Raw genomic sequence first — 15,960 nt, 5'->3', positions numbered from 1 at the left:
CCTGTAGGTGAGCAAGCTCGTTCCGGTCCAAAGGTCCGATCGCCACGGGAACAGGTTGGCCTTTGGTTATTTAAAGGCGCCAATAACCTGCCTTGTCATATCGATAATCATAGGCATTCAGTATTTATGCAAGTGTCGGTGCCGCCTGGCCTCTCACTCTCCGCTCGATGCCGCTGATTGTCCACGACTGCCGTTGCAGCTACTCTGTATGGAGCATTCCGAGCCCGGTAGCTCGCGGGTCAGCTTCTCGTGACAGCAATGAACACCACACAGATCGGGCCTCAATGTTTCTGCCAGTTTTGTAAGTAAAGCCTCTGGAGCTAATTGGTATTTTGAACGTTTTTAAATGTGTGTTTTTATGACACCCAGAAATTTATAAACTTCTTTCCAAGGCGTAATACGCCTTGCTTCTTTCTTCTTGATCTGATAGGTCGATGCAAATTTGTCGAAAATTTTAAATGTCACGGCGAATTGAATTTTCTTCGCCCTGTTTACAAATGTTGACATATTAAGTTCACAAATGTTGACATTAAGTTCCCACCACATTTCTGTGTTGTGATAACAACTTTCCGCCTTCATCCAACAATTAGATGCTAGATTGATTGTGTCGTGTTGTTGTTGTTGAAGCCAAATTTTCATGTGGATGCGGCGATTCACGATAAGCTCTTGTAGGTGAACAAACTCCTTCCGGTCGCGGGAACAGTTTGGCCATTGGTTATTTTAAGGCTCGATTAGCCAGTGCCACCCGACCTCTCACTGAGACTCTCCACTCGATACCGTTGATTGTCCGCGACTGCAGTTACAGCTACTTCGGATGGAGCATTCCTCAATGTTCCAGCTGGTGTGGTGCTTACATGTTAGCGTTTTCACTTGTCAAAATAAGTTAAGGTGGCTGAATCTACCGGAATACTTAATCTTGGGCGGAATACTTTAAAATGTAGTATAGAGGTTTGCTTCTCCTTCGTCGTCATAAATGCTGTAGTGGTCTGTATAATATGCCGCTTTATCTAAAATCCTACTTTTATGGAGGTAGAACTTGAAGATCTAATCGACATTTCAGGCTGGTTGAGACGGCTGCTGGACATAGTGCTGCTGAAAAGCGACTTATGGAATTATTCCTACTCCTGTGGAGTAAACTCTGCCAAATGCGGCCCCAAGTATTTTTGAAAAATTGTCCATGAATAGTCCATTAAGGAACAAACAGAAGAATTCTTGCATATCATTGAGTGCCGCCCGATTCTACTTTAAGCCAAATGATAAGGGACCCCGATCCGACTACTAAAAGGGGGTCTCTTATCCTTATATATCTATATATCACTTTTTTATATATATCGCCCGATTTTCACTACCATTACCATTTTTTTATAAAATAAAAATTCATAATATTTTCCTTTTTCAAAGTTTGTCTAGAATAAGGGAAAAGGGAGTAGGGAAGAAACTCCCAGGGAATTGTTATTCAGAGTAGGGCTGATTGATTTGTGTCGATTTTAACCATGGTAAAGCCTACAAACACCAACACATGTGCAGTTAACAAAAAAACAAATGAACGATTTGAACACAAAAAAAATTAATTTCCTTTTAATTTCATTGCTTATTTTCTAACAAAAACAACATAGCCACCACAAAAAAAGTGGTTGCCGAAAAATCCCATTTTTAGCAACTGATATTGGCAACTTCAGCTGAGAGTTGCCATCCGTAATGCAAATTTTTCAACTGACAATGCATTTGAACTAAGGTTGCCATCCATAATGGACCCATAAGACCGTCGGTCATTAGAGTGCACTATTTCCTACAAAATTTCTCTGGGAATTAAAATCCAAATCAATATTTTTCATTATTTTTATTTAATAGAATTTTGTTTTTTTATATATATAATTTCCAGTTACTTGTAGTATTTTTTTTCTCTTTAACTCATTTAAAAAGACTTGTAAACAATTAAAAAATAATTAAAGTCAAACATACAATAGTGTTTTTCCTTGTTTCTATAAATATATTTTTCGTTTGTTGAATTTCTTCTTTTCGTGGCGATTCTGCTGATTTGAAAGTGAATAAAAAAGTAGTATTTCAGAGATAAAAAACATATCAATAAAAAAAATACATGGACGATATGTTAAATATATAATGCAACAGTAATTAAAGTAATAAAATATGAAATTAAGGAATCTAAATAAATTATGCACTCACATACGAAAGAGAAAAAAAGAGATAATTTTCTCTTAAAAAAATGGAATAAATGTTAATCAAGTAGTAAAATTAATTCGAAGACTCGAGTGGGAAAAAACAAACAGTCATACAAATTTAAAACTTGGCAATTAATCAAAGAAAATTAAAAATGTCGGCCAACAAAAAATTAAAGGCGATTGTTAGTTATCGCTTTTTGTTTGTTGAGAGTGGTGAGTAGTGATATTTAATTTGAATTGTTAATCTGTGTGTGTGTAGGTGTGTGAATTCGTATGGGTGTAAAGGTGAATCCAAATTATTTTAGGGACGAGCAGAAGGAGAAGGTTTTTTTTTATTTTATTTTTCCGTTTCAATATATATTCGTGTGTGTGTATATATATCTATGTATGGGTAAGTATATTCTATATACTGTGTATATAATATTATCGTTTGTTGTTTGTCTATATATTTTATATATTAATGCAATTTTGAAAGAAAGCAAATTTCTTTATATAATAATATATATATGTGTGTGTATAGGTGTGTTCATTGTTGATTTTTTTATTTGCCTTGCCGTTTCTCTTTTTTTGTTTTTGTTTTTAGTGGAGGGGAAGAAATATGTTGTTAGTTTCGCTTTATATCGCTATTTGATTCTTAGCCCTGCGCCGTTGCAAGAGCCAATTCCCGAAAGGCTTCTTGAAGAGCATGCTGCATTTCTGGTGTGAGCTGGCTAGCACATGCCTGGAACACTTCGGGATTAGATTCAACCTGTTTAACAATGCCCAACATTCGTGAACCCACATCGCTGACGGATGCCACCACTTTATTTAAAAATGCTTGAGCTATAATTAAGACAATGCGTGGTAGATTGCAGTTGTTGGCTCCCAAAATGATGGGATGATTGGCTTGTATTAAATCGCACAAATAGCCATAAATATGTGTTGCCTCATCTGTGTCTTCTGTAACTGGCAACCAGGCGAACCTATATACGAGTGAAAAAACAAATAATTTCTTGCCTATTCCTACCAAAGCTCCAATTCACTGCATACATACCAGACGTTTATGATTTCATCAACATTTTGTAAAGCAGATTTGTTGTATTTCAGTATTTTTGTAACAGCAGAGATGGCATTTTCCGTGGGATTCATATTTTCGGGTTCGCGACTTTTAGGATCGTTGACAACTTGCATTAATAAAGGAATGATTTGTGCACAGGTTACGGCAAATTGTTCACCACCAAATTGACCCAAGACTCCACAGCCGTATGTAGCTGCTTGGCGCACTTCTGGTGATTTATCGGTGACATATTGCAGAAGGGCAGGTGTGAAGAATTGTTGATATGCAGCACAAGCTGGACCGCAAAATTCTAAAAAAAAAATTAAATATCGAAAAATTTTTAAATAATCAGCTAGAGCGTTTAACAATTTTTATACCCTTACCTATGACATCATCAAATGCACAGAGAGCCCATTGTCTATCAGACCAAGAGCGTGCTGGATCCAAAAGTTTTACAAAGTTCTGAGCGATTTGATCAAAATACGGCAAAAACTGTACTTTGTTTGTTAGGAATAGAGCATGTAAGATATCAACCACTTTGGACAATATGTATGTGTCAGTATCATCTTGTTCAGCCAATTCCTCTTCGACCCCATCATCGTAGTCCTCCTCATTGCGTGCCTGTAAGCGTTTGTCTGCGCGCTCAAAATGTTCATCCATGTACTTGGTAATTATCTCTAGCACCTGTTTCATTGCATCGTCGTTTAGGCAGTTAGGACCCAAGGTCTCGATGCATTTGGCTAATGAATTCAAAAGTTCAGCCTGTACATCGGCTTCGGGTTCAGTGCCGATGACCTTCAACAATTCCGGGCAGATATAAAGCCACATGCCTTCCAAGTATTGGGGCCCCTTGATCTTAGCACAGTCCAATAGACAGGGCAACGATTCAGCTGCGGCTGAGCGCACGCCATCGTGGAAATAGAATTTCAACATTGGCACCATTAGACGTACCACTTCTTCTGCATAGTCTGCAAAGCCTTCCTTCAGCTCACGAGCATAACAGACCAACATTTCACAGGCCGAAGCCTTGTCTTCCATACCGGCAGTGCGTATAGCAAAGTTTTGTTGTTCGCCCAAATTGATGAAGGACCAATCAACATCACCCTCAATGTCCTCCACTTCATCATTATCCAAGAGAGCCACCTCGGGCTTCATGGCTGCTGTGCGCATAACCGGGCCCATTACCAAAGGTAAATATTGTTCGAATTGTTTGCCCAAAATCTTGCACATGCGGGCCCAAGCGGTGATCAAATAAGAAGTTTGAGGATCATCGTCTGACAAATCGCCCTCAGAGTGAGTCTTCAGCAGCATATCCATAACTTCACCGGCATCAGTTATGAATTTCTCCCGACCCACAGCCAAACCAATGAGACTGACGCATTCAATGGTCTTGCCACGCAACATACGCAAATCCTCTAAAGTGGCATTTTGAATAATAAACTTAAGGCAAGGCATCAAACGGTCATAGTAAGTAACGAATTCTTTTTCACAGGTGTCGGCTACCGAAGCAATGGTTGTTACAATTTGTTCCAATACCAATTTGTTTCCCTTCTCTACCAATTCCGAGAATTTTGAATTCAAAACAGCTTCAAGTTTGCCCATGATGCCATCCAAGTAGCGAGTCAAAATATGTTTGGGGCAATCTTCCGAGAAATTGACAAGCGCAGCACCAGCATGAGCCTGCACGCGTGGGTTCTGCACATCGTCTAACAACGACAAAAGACCTGGTACTACTTTCTCGTGGAATTTCTTCTCAAAGTTGGGAGCAAAATCGGTAGACATTTGGCCAATGGCATTACAAGCAGCATAACGTACGCGTGGATGAGGATCACGCAAAAAGTTTAAAACTCCTTCCATAACCTGCTCCAACATAGCTTCCATTTGTTTGTGGCAACCTTCGCCAATGGCGGAAATAGCCATGAGAGCGGCATACCTTTGTTTCCAATCGCTGTGGCTCAACATAGCAGGCAATGCATTCATGACATGTGGCAAAACAGCTTTACCACCCAGTCCGCAAGCCAACCGATCCAATGAAGACTCGGCAATGACATTGTTATCACTGTTATCATCTTCGTTTACGGAATCCGAAGTGGCCCAATCTTCATCATCATCCATGTCAGTCATCATTTGAAGTACCAAGGGAATCAGAGCAATTACATACTTCTCAGCACGTTTCCTAACCATTGCAGGGGCATTTTCCGACAACGATACCATAACCTCAAGAACCAAATGGCGCCAGCTATCCTCTACATCTTGAGCGCTGAAAACCTATACAAGACAACAAATGAAAAATAATTTTTTTTTAGTTTGTTAGCTCTACTTTGTAATGCATTTCCTTCTCTCCCATTCATTACCTTCATGCATATCTCGAAAATTATTTCCAATTGAGGACGCAAAAACTTCGGGCATGTCTCGGTCATATCAATCAAAAGCTTGAGCAATGATTGATCATCTTGTGCTTCAATACTTTCGGCGGTAATCATGATCATGCGTGGCAACAAATCAGCAAACTGTTTGTAAATAACAGCTTCCTTTTCCTTGTCGTGGCGCAAGATAAAAGCCCCAACGGCGCGCACTGCTTGGAAACGCACCTCCACATCGGCGCCTGGTTCCATGCTCTTGGTTAGCATATTCTTAATCAAATCCATATATTGGGCTTCTTCATTGCCAAAAATCGATGGAACACTGGCAAAAATTCTCAATGCAGACTCTTGCAGTTGAGCCGATGGTGAATTTGCACATTGGAAGAGAAATTGCAAGAAATCTGGCCATTGGTTGTTGCCATCATCGTCGATTAGATTGCGCGCCGCCTCCGCAACAACTTCACAAATTTTCCGGCGTAAATTTGGTGTTACATCTTGTTGGACGGCTAATAGAATTTGCTGCAGCAATTGACCCTGTGCTTCTTGCGGCAGCTAGTGGAGTATAATAAATTATCAAATATAACAAATTAGATGTGATAATTGCGTCATTTGATCATAAAACAACAACAACATCAACATATCGCCAGCCAGCCAACATCCGCTTTTAACGAAGTTTTCATGCATTACGTCACGCCGTGACGTTATACGGCATCACTCACATGAATGTTGTATTAAATGGAAAAATTTATGCTAAATCGACGCATATTTGCAAAAAAAAAAATATTGCTTTGTTTTTGGTTGCTTGTTTTAATTGCAACTATCAGAAAGTCAGTCAATCAATCGACACAAACAATTTTTCTTCTATTTTCGTTATCATGAACACACATACATTCATACCCTCTCTATATTTGGAGTCAATTCTCCGAAATAAAATTAGGCCAAATGAAAAAATTGGGTATGCCTAATTACCATAATAAAGGTTGCATATGACTCAGTGGTACCAATTTTTTGTGGCAAGTCGGATGGTTATAATGGACCATTCAAAGTTGTTGACGACCCACTGGGCATAGAGCGAGGAAGATTTTGGGACGCTCAATCATCTTTTGTGTCACAAGATATAGGATAAAACACTTAGTTCACCCGTATTTCTGATGTTTTATTGTGGACTGGACGAGGCTCTCAACGGTGAGTTTCTCACTGGTTCGTTTAGCCCAGATAGTGCTAAGAAAAAAAAAAAATAAAGTCTTCGCGGAAGTATCTTTGTCACCCATACATTAGATGTAAGGCACAATCTGTCGATCTGTTCCTGGAGCAGCATTGTTACTGGTATAGATCTTATTCCGTGTCGCTAAACTGGCGATTCTCTTTTGTTACTGGATAGTTTACTTTAGTTCTCTCATCACTCAGAAGTTCTATAAAGGCCTGCATTGGCTGAATAGACGAACACTGCTCCTAGCGTTTAGAGTTTCTCCCTGGACACAAGTCAGTAGTAGGGAATAATGTTGTTGTTGTTATTGAAACAATTTGTTGTGTTATATATTTCGTTTGCTTAATTCTGTTGAGTATACAGATACAGGAAGTCTGCGACTAAGATGGCGTGCGTCCACAGGGATCTAGGTCTGACTCGAGTGGGTCGGGCAGTTAAACAGGTGACGTGTGATGATTTGGTCCCTGTTCACAATTGGGTCCTACATTTGGCATCAATCATTGCTCTCTAGGAATTGAGGCGGCTGCATCTACCGGATCGTAACGGAGCCAGAACCACTCTGGTTTGCTGTGGGCGGTAAATTTCTTCAGGTGCAATGGGAGGCGGACGTGTTCCAAGCACTACATTCACCCGGTAGCTATTTACCGCACTTGCTACCGTGTCTGCATGAATGTTGTCTAGACCTGCTTGATATGCCGCTTGATCTAGAGGTTCTCTCTTGTATTGCTTAGACAGCATGTAGTTATGTCGTCGCACGGGTCGGATCTTTGTCTCCTGATAGAGGTGATCCACAGGAGAACTGAGGAAACAGCCCTTCGAAGGGTGGCATTCTGACAAATATGAAAATTATTCCACTGCGTATCACAGAGCTGACGAGACCACACTGGCGCTGTATAACTACCACAGACCGGCCAACAGCTTTGTACGTGGTCAACAAGATTTCTTTGTCAATATCCCAAGTGCTGCCGGCAAGTGACTTGAGGATCTTATTTTTACTCCTGACCTTATCGCAAATTGCATGTGGCGAGAATGTGTCGGAGCTGTCAAATGTGACGCCAAATAATTTGGGACGCTTGATGGTCGGAATCATTTCTCCATCGATCATCACTTTCAGCTCAATATTCACCTTACGCGTATTTGTAGTGAACAATGTGGCTGAAGATTTGGGACAGATATCTTCAGATCTCAAGCAGCGAAATAGGAGGCAAGTTCATGAAGGTAGACGTTCAACTTATCGCAGATGTCTTCAATGGGTCGATGGGGGCTAATGCCATGATCGTACAAACATTCGCATATGATACCGTCTTTATGCCGTCTTGGGGTGAAATGGATGGCGATGTCCCCAAATAGTTTGGCGTGTCGAATGCTTTCGATAAGTTCAGTGCCACGAAGACCATCCTATCACATGGCCTGGGGTGATTGAAGCCACGGCAAACGTGTGAGATTATGTCGTGCAAAGCAGTTGTTGTGCTATGCAGCCTTCGAAATCCATGCTGATGGTCGGCGAATGGAAATTCTCCTAAACTGTCTTGGCTACTGGTGAGAAAAGGGAGATCGGTATGTACGACTGCCTCAAACTCGGGTTCTTTCTAGGCTTCAATGGGGTAATCACTCTCCGTATCTTCCAGACATCGGGTACTATAAGTGTTCAAAGACGGGTTGGGGACAGTTGTAAGGTAATCAACTCCAGGTGAATCCAGATTCTTCAGCAGCATAGTAGATTCCGTCGGGCCCAATTCCATGTATCTTTGACTTGGCGCCATGGATGAATTTGTCCATGGTAAATTGTGATGACTGTCCATCGTCTCGGAGACCACGGATACGACGAATAGCTTCCTCCTAGCCTTATCACTCTCGGGATGCCCAATAAATTGACGGTTGAACAACCTGGCACATCTCTTCGCTTCCGTCATAGTCATGCCGCCAAAAGGAAATGAGGCCCTGTTATCACTTCTTCCGTGGTTCAAGTGCGACTTAACAGTAGACCACAGCTTTACACTTGACCTGGATCGCTGCAACCAATATGTTCTTCCGACTCATAAAATATACTATCTGATGGATCTTGCCTCGGAGACCTTTGCAAGAAAGATACACTTCTCGGTGTTGGCCGGCAATATTGAGTCAGGGGTGCTGAAGTTGCGTAAATTGCCGCACGGGAGAAGTCACATAGTCCGATGACGAGGACGCCGAAAGCGACGACGTTTGTGACCCACTGCAGCACCTTGCTACATATTCAGTACAACTATACTCCCGTATTGACGTAAGGCAAGAGCACCCACTCCATGCACCGGTTACGGCTCACCGACCGAGGCGTAACGGTGCTGGCAAATCGAATAGAACCAGGGTCCAAACAGAATCGTGCGTAGAAAGGCACTCCAAGATGTGTCTGTCTCATGACGAAAAAGGACGAACTCGTACAGTGAAGCGGCAGACCTTGACGATGAAGGACTCTATCGGATCAATCCGGTACGTATAACCGGCTGCCATGGGATTTTTCTCTGTCTAAACTCCAAGCAGGGATGTCGGTGGCAAATTTTGAAAAGGGGCCGAAAAGGGGATTATTTAGAAAAAACTTATAAATAAATTTGAGTCATAAGGCTCTATTTATAGGCCTAAAACCATTTCTATGATCCGAATAAAATTTAACACGGGGTTGCGTTTCTATCACACATTAACTTCATATCCAATATTCAAAATTTCACAATGAAATTATTATTATCCAAACTATTCCATGGCAATCTATGTCAACTTTGGAAATCTAGGGCAGAGATAGATAAAATCTTTGCTCTGTCAACGATTCGCTATCAATAATAAAAAAAATTATACTTCAAACATAACCTAAATTTTTTTCCCACCACGTCTTTCTTCGCTTCGATAAAAACAAAGCACATTTATGCTAAATACGAAGAGGGACCAAAACAAAACGGATGGACACCGTGTATGTCTTTTGTATGTATACATGTTTATTTGTTGCATGGGAAGAGTTTGTCCCTCACTAAACATGGTTGATTTGGGTAAATCGCAAAGGCCTCAAATATGGATGGACACTGTAGTGTGTGTTTGTAATGAACCTGAATCCCATAGATGCAATAATTCATTTTGACAAAACTAAGAAATACATCAAAAATTGCCAACGCCATAACTTAAAAAAAAAAACAATAAATGGCTAAAAACAAACGCAGTAGATAGCAGGTAACAAAGCAAAATATATGTGTGTGTGTGATGTGAGTAATTGTACGCAACTCACCTCTTTGTAAAATTCTAAAAATTCTGATGTGAAAAGACGACGCAATAAAACAGCAGCCATTTGGCGGGCCTCCTCTGACTGTTGGCCATTGTGAATGGTGGCCAGTAAATGTGTGACCTTGAGTTCACGGGGCACATTGTTGTAGGCATCCTGAAATTATAAAAGAAAATATTGATGAAAAGCAGAAAATATATATAGCTGTTTATGTTGTATTAGATCCCGAAGAAATATTTTAATGGCGGACGGAAAATTACATGTGCAAGTAGTTCTTAGATTGTTGATTTTTGAATTAGCGTCCGTTGCAGCTGCTAACGCTGCCGTTGCTGTAGCATTACATGACAAGGTCAGTAACAAATGGGAGCTTGTGTTGTGTATTTCACAAGGGGGGGACAAAAAGGGTGGTTATTACATAGTACAAGACTAAATAAAATCAATAGTGGAGGCACAAGAAAATTAACGGCACATGCAAGAATAGTGCATGTAGTACACCAGATTTATTTTTGCCATAACTGCAGTGTGTTTATATAAAAATGCGTCATATGGCTAAATCAAATTTCAAAGTGAAGAGGGCCGTTCATGAGACAACAACAAAAACAACGGCAACAGCTACAGCTACATTAATATGCAATATACCTCACATCCATTTGACGCCACCCCAGAGATAAAAAATACCAAATTTCATTAAATAAAAAAATAGCAATAATCAGACGATGCGACGCAAGTTTTCTGCCGCCGCCGACACAATTGCCTGTTTTTCTTAGCTATTGTTGGCTCTGTTTTGCTTCCGTTCCATGAATCATATTTTTTTAATAGCAAACTCACTCGCAAAGCATGGCAATGCAATTCAATAAATTTTCTATGGTTTCCAGCTGGACAAAAAGAACTCCTTAAAACACACAATTACGCATAAGAAAAATATTGGTGATATTTGATAAAATAATTTCGTTTTGCAACGTTACTTTTCTCAAAGAACATCAATGAAAAGCGAGTAAAGAAAACACGTTTCGCGCTATAAATGTAATTCACCACGGACGGCGGAGCCATCGCAGGCATCGTTGCTCCGGTCGGCAAAAAAGTTAGGGGCAGCTCCCTTGTTACGAACACCAATAGTATCATATTATAGATACCCTTTATCAGTATGTTCCAGAACAAACTTTGCAATATTTATCGTCACACACGCTAATAATTTAATTTCTTTTATTTTTCACATATTGCATTTGTGTACACACCTCAGCTTGCTGTCTCACTTCATTGTCGGTGGAAAGCAAAGAATTTAAGAGTTGGTTAAAATGATCGGCAGCCATTGTTTCCGTTTTTTATTCTTCACCAGTTTGTTGTCGTCTTATCAGTTTATATCTTGCAACTATCCAAATATTCGATATTTGTGAAATTAATCTAATCACTTCTCTCCGGATTTCTTTCTTTTCTAAACCCCTTGAGAAAACGAACGAGAAAGACTCCACGTTCCTTAAAAGATAGATTTTTTTGTAATACATAGTATATTCGATTATACTAAATATTGGTTATATCGGTGGGCAAGGTTATCGATAAGAAAATAATCGAATATCGACGAATATGATGGAATAAAGAAATGGAGTGCAATGAAGAAAATTAATATCTGCGGCAATTGCAGAATAGCAAATGGCCAAAAACGAGCTGAAGAACTAGTAAGGCGCGAACTGATAAGTTATAAAGTTATTTTTCAATAAGCCTTCGTAATTTGTTGTTCTTATTTTTAATGATAGTGTACTGTATTACTTTGTACTGTATATAAGTTTAGGGGTTGTTTTATTTTTGAAAGAGTTCAAATTAGGTTGCATTGATTGGTTATCGATAATGATAACTGATAGCTCAATATTAGTGGAGATTTATATTAACTTGAACGTTTAAAATAATTCAACAAACCGGAGCAAATTTGCGGTTGCAGTTTTAATGATGTTTAATTGGAATGGCAAATATTAAAATTAATAAGTGGTAGTGTACCGCCGATTAAAATTCACAATTAGCATATGAGAGCAGCCAAAATCAAAATAACATTAACATTATGGGTGAGCATAATAAAATTTCATTCATTTATTATTATTAACATGAATAAGAAATTTATTATAGGTGCAAAGTAACACAGTAAGTTGAATATTTAGGGGCTAAAGGCCTAATTAGGATATCGTAAATGTAGATTATATTTATCGTAAATGTAAATAGGCAATTAGGCATACCTCATGGGCACAACATGCATACCTAAAGGGCACAATGCCATGGGTTGACCCGATGGATTCCTTCATCAGCTAGGGCCGCAACAGCCTAAAGGGCAGGTTGGAGGAGATGGCCCTCCACGAAATGGTGTGAGAAGTCGGAATGTATCTCCAATTGAAGGAGTAAGTGATGGCGGTCTTCCTGAATATTAGAGGGCATTTAACAACGCCCAGAACCGCACGGGGGTCCAACACAGTTTCTCCCCCGGCACAGGATAGCTGTGAGGACCACACAGTCTGGAACATTCAGGTCCGATCTGTGTGGTGTTCATTGCTGCCACGCTTCATACGGAGTAGCTGCAATGGCATGCGCGGACAATAAGCAGTATCGAGAGTTTCAGTGGGAGGCCCGGCGGCACCGGTTCTTGCACAAATACTGAGTGCCTATGATGCTCGTTATGACAAGGCGAGTTTTTGCTTCCTTTAAATAACCAATGGCCACCCTTTTCCCTTGGCGATCGGTCCTTTGGATCGGAACGAGCTTGCTTACATACAGGAGCTTTACGAGAATCGCCAACTTCACATGAAAATGTGGCTACAACAACAACAACTGAGTTTCTCCCTGTGGACGGACTGTATGCTACGTGACAGGGGTATCAACGCGGACTTCGGAGATAGCGTGGTCAGAAGGCGGGTGATAAGGGTAACGCCTCAGGGAGGGCCGTTCTCGGAAATTGCTTTCCCGCGTGGGAGGAATGGGAAGCGAATCCTGTAAAGGGAATGATACCTCTATCTTTATCGGTGACTCCGAGATGGAGACAGGGACTGCATTAAGACTCTACTCCGACACACACAACATCGGTGTGTCGATGAGATGAAGGATTAACTTTTCTCGAAATCAGTGTATTTGTTGGCTCAAGGACGTGGGTTCTAGAACAGTGCGTTACAGAGTGTGTGGAATCTCTGGTTAGAGTACTCCCTCCCGGAAAAGCGAATCCCAAAATCATTTTTCGAATCGGTCTCGGTATCGGGTAGTTTGAAACCCTCCTCGATCTGTCCACCGCATCCATAGTGTTCAGAAGTGAACTTTGGCCATATTCTATCTTCTTCAGCATGCTAAATTCCCTCAGCCTAAGCACAACCTTGAAGGAACAGGGGCTGAAACTTTAAGCTTCGATCATCGTTATTACGAGAAGCTTAGGTGGGAGCTACCGGGCGCGGACATAGGTTGCAATGCGACCATTCTCACGCCATCCCTGTTAAGATCCAACAGGAATTCGTTTACCACTAGGTTTATTTTAGTGGCAATGTAAATATTGGGTTGCCAAAAAAGTAATTGACAATTTTTCACATAGTCGGCGTTGACAAATTTTTTCACAGCTTGTGACTCTGTAATTGCATTCTTTCTTCTTTCAGTTATCAGCTGTTACTTTTAGCTTGCTTTAGAAAAAAGTGTAAAAAAAGTATATTTGATTAAAGTTCATTCTAAGTTTTATTAAAAATGCATTTACTTTCTTTTAAAAAATCCGCAATTACTTTTTGGGCAACCCAATATTTTGCTGGCATATTGTTGTTGTTGTAGCCACATTTGTATGTGGAGGCAGCGATCCTCGTCAATCAACCGTAGCAACCGGTTGTACGTACCGGATTGACCCGATGGAGTTCTTCATCGGCAAGGGCGTCTCCTTAGTATATAACACACTACAACAACAACAACAATCTCCATAGGTGAGCAAGCTTGTTTCGTTCCATAGGACCGATCGCCTTACATAGATTAGCTAACAATCCATTGGCTTCTGCGAAAACCTCATTATGACTAAGTGGTATTTAGTCTATAATGGTATAGCATATTATAAGCATACTATCTGTATCTGTTAACAGATTTCCTTCGTTGTCTCTGCAGCAGAATATGTTTGTGCAAAAGCCTACGATTTGATATTTGGGAGAATTCCCGACCATTTCGATTAGCTAATACTCACGTCTTTTGAAACCCTCCACCATACACAGTAAAAATAAGATCCAATGAAACGTCTCATAGCATTTTTGAAACACGTTTCAAAAATCTGAAAACAATACAAAATGTCATAACATTTATGAAAATCATACATTTATTTTATGAAAAACTTTCATGACATTTATGAGCATTTTTCATAATATTTAAGAAAAAATTGCACAAAAGTAATAATAATTTTTATAATATTCATGAAACTCTTTTCTTCTGCATATAAAATGCTTTCATTATAAATATTTATAAAAATAAATATAAAGAACACATTTGATATATAATATGAATTGCGCTAGAAAAATAAAAGCAAAGTTATTTAGTTTGATTTATTATTTATTTAGTTAAATTTATTGAGATAAAATTAGTTGAACACAAATCTGTTACTGTGTAATCACACCGGTCTCTGGGAAGGATGGATCGTTTCGATGCATAAAACCGACGACTTATTGTATTCGTGTTCCACAGTAGAAAAAATATCGCTTCGCGGTTACCTTTGAACCTGTGTGAATTTTAATGGTATATCGGTATATCACATGGCGAAACAATGAAAGATGGTCTCATTTGTACAACAACCACAAATCATATGGTGCAATGCGATCAACGGTTTGCCAACACACACAAAGAAATTTGTGTGCGTGAGTGCATACGTGTGCGTTCATGAGCAGAGAATATGCGAGATAACAACAAAAAGAATGCAAACAAAAATCTGACATCTTGATACCGTCAAACCTGGCCGGCTGTTAACCTCTTGCGAAATTTTCGTTACCATAAGAAATGCATAGGGATGGGCGATGGGTAAATAACCAAAAGGTATTAATACCCGGTAAAATACCCGGGTATGTACCCATTTATACTCAAAAGCTGGGTATTTATAATTTTGCAGATATCTTGAGTATAAAAAGATTTGCAAACAATTTTTGATGGATTCGTTTTCTTTGTATATAAACCTGTTCTTCTGATCTTATAAGATCAGATTTTAGTTATACATAGCCGCTATATAGACCGATCTCCAGACTTAAAGTCTTGAAGCAATAAATTGGTTATTTTTTATCCGACTTCGATGAAATTTGACACAGAGAGTTCCGGTAGATCCTTGCCTTATAGATCCCTGTTCTATAGACCGACCGACCGATCTCCCGATATAGGGTATTGAGGCCATACAAGATCCATTTATCAACCGAAATTTGGCACAGTGTGTTCTGGTAGACCCTTACCCATTCCTGTCAAATGTGGTACAGATCGGACCATAATTGGATATAGCTGCCATATAGACCGATCTCCCGATATAAGTATTGAGCCCATAACAGGAGCATTTTTCATCCGATGTTGATGAAATTTGAAACAGTGCCTTTTGATTGGCCACCGTAGCGGAGAGGTTAGCGTGTCCGCCTATGACGCTGAACGCCTGGGTTCAAATCCTGGCGAGACCATCATAAAATCCTTCTAATGCTGGCGACATTCGTGGGTTACTATGCCATGTAAAAACTTCTCCTCAAAAAAGGTGTCGCACTGCGGCACGCCGTCCGGATTCGGCTATAAAAAGAGGTCCCTTATTATTGAGCTTAAACTTTAATCGGACTGCACTCATTGATATGTGAGAAGTTTGCCCCTGTTCCTTAATGGAATGTTCATAGTCAAATTAAAAAAAAAAAAATTGAAAATTTTCTCACAACTTTAACGCATAAGAAATCAGCTCAAATTGTTAGGTTATGTCATACGAAAATAACATA

General features: G+C 39.9%; 2 protein-coding genes across 6 annotated transcripts in view; one reads left to right on the top strand and one right to left on the bottom strand.

The window, feature by feature from the left end:
• Positions 1–1,825: 1,825 nt before the first annotated feature.
• Positions 1,826–11,515, bottom strand: LOC106090487 (importin-5). The gene is made up of 6 exons (XM_013256690.2): positions 11,263–11,515; positions 10,034–10,183; positions 5,571–6,131; positions 3,600–5,484; positions 3,214–3,526; positions 1,826–3,142 (listed from the first exon to the last, which is right to left on the bottom strand). Exons 1-6 carry the CDS (start codon positions 11,335–11,337, stop codon positions 2,815–2,817), a joined length of 3,312 nt encoding a protein of 1,103 aa, XP_013112144.1. The 5' UTR covers positions 11,338–11,515; the 3' UTR covers positions 1,826–2,814.
• A 389-nt stretch (positions 11,516–11,904) lies between these two features.
• The window catches only part of LOC106090488 (pickpocket protein 28-like), a 42,614-nt gene continuing 38,558 nt past the window's right edge, over positions 11,905–15,960 (top strand). For 2 of the 5 annotated variants that reach the window (XM_059363981.1, XM_013256693.2), the window contains exons 1-2: positions 11,905–12,081; positions 12,143–12,157. In XM_059363981.1, coding sequence (XP_059219964.1) covers positions 12,043–12,081; positions 12,143–12,157 — 54 coding nt within the window. In that variant the 5' untranslated portion in view covers positions 11,905–12,042. The remainder of the gene's footprint in view (positions 12,082–12,142; positions 12,158–15,960) is intronic. The other 3 variants (XM_059363980.1, XM_059363979.1, XM_059363982.1) reach the window with 2 other exon arrangements.

Source organism: Stomoxys calcitrans, chromosome 2 (assembly GCF_963082655.1).
Source record: "Stomoxys calcitrans chromosome 2, idStoCalc2.1, whole genome shotgun sequence".
In the NCBI taxonomy this organism is placed as follows: domain Eukaryota; kingdom Metazoa; phylum Arthropoda; class Insecta; order Diptera; family Muscidae; genus Stomoxys; species Stomoxys calcitrans.
This window is presented reverse-complemented; position numbering and strand designations above follow the sequence as displayed.

What these genes read in the sequence shown, in the direction of transcription:
- LOC106090487 (XM_013256690.2), bottom strand. Translation starts at nt 11,337, where the DNA reads ATGGCTGCCGATCATTTTAACCAACTCTTAAATTCTTTGCTTTCCACC. An exon ending in TTTTCGAGATATGCATGAAG is followed by an intron (nt 5,485 to 5,570) that starts GTAATGAATGGG and finishes TGTCTTGTATAG; the next exon opens with GTTTTCAGCGCTCAAGATGT. An exon ending in TGCATTTGATGATGTCATAG is followed by an intron (nt 3,527 to 3,599) that starts GTAAGGGTATAA and finishes TTTTTTTTTTAG; the next exon opens with AATTTTGCGGTCCAGCTTGT.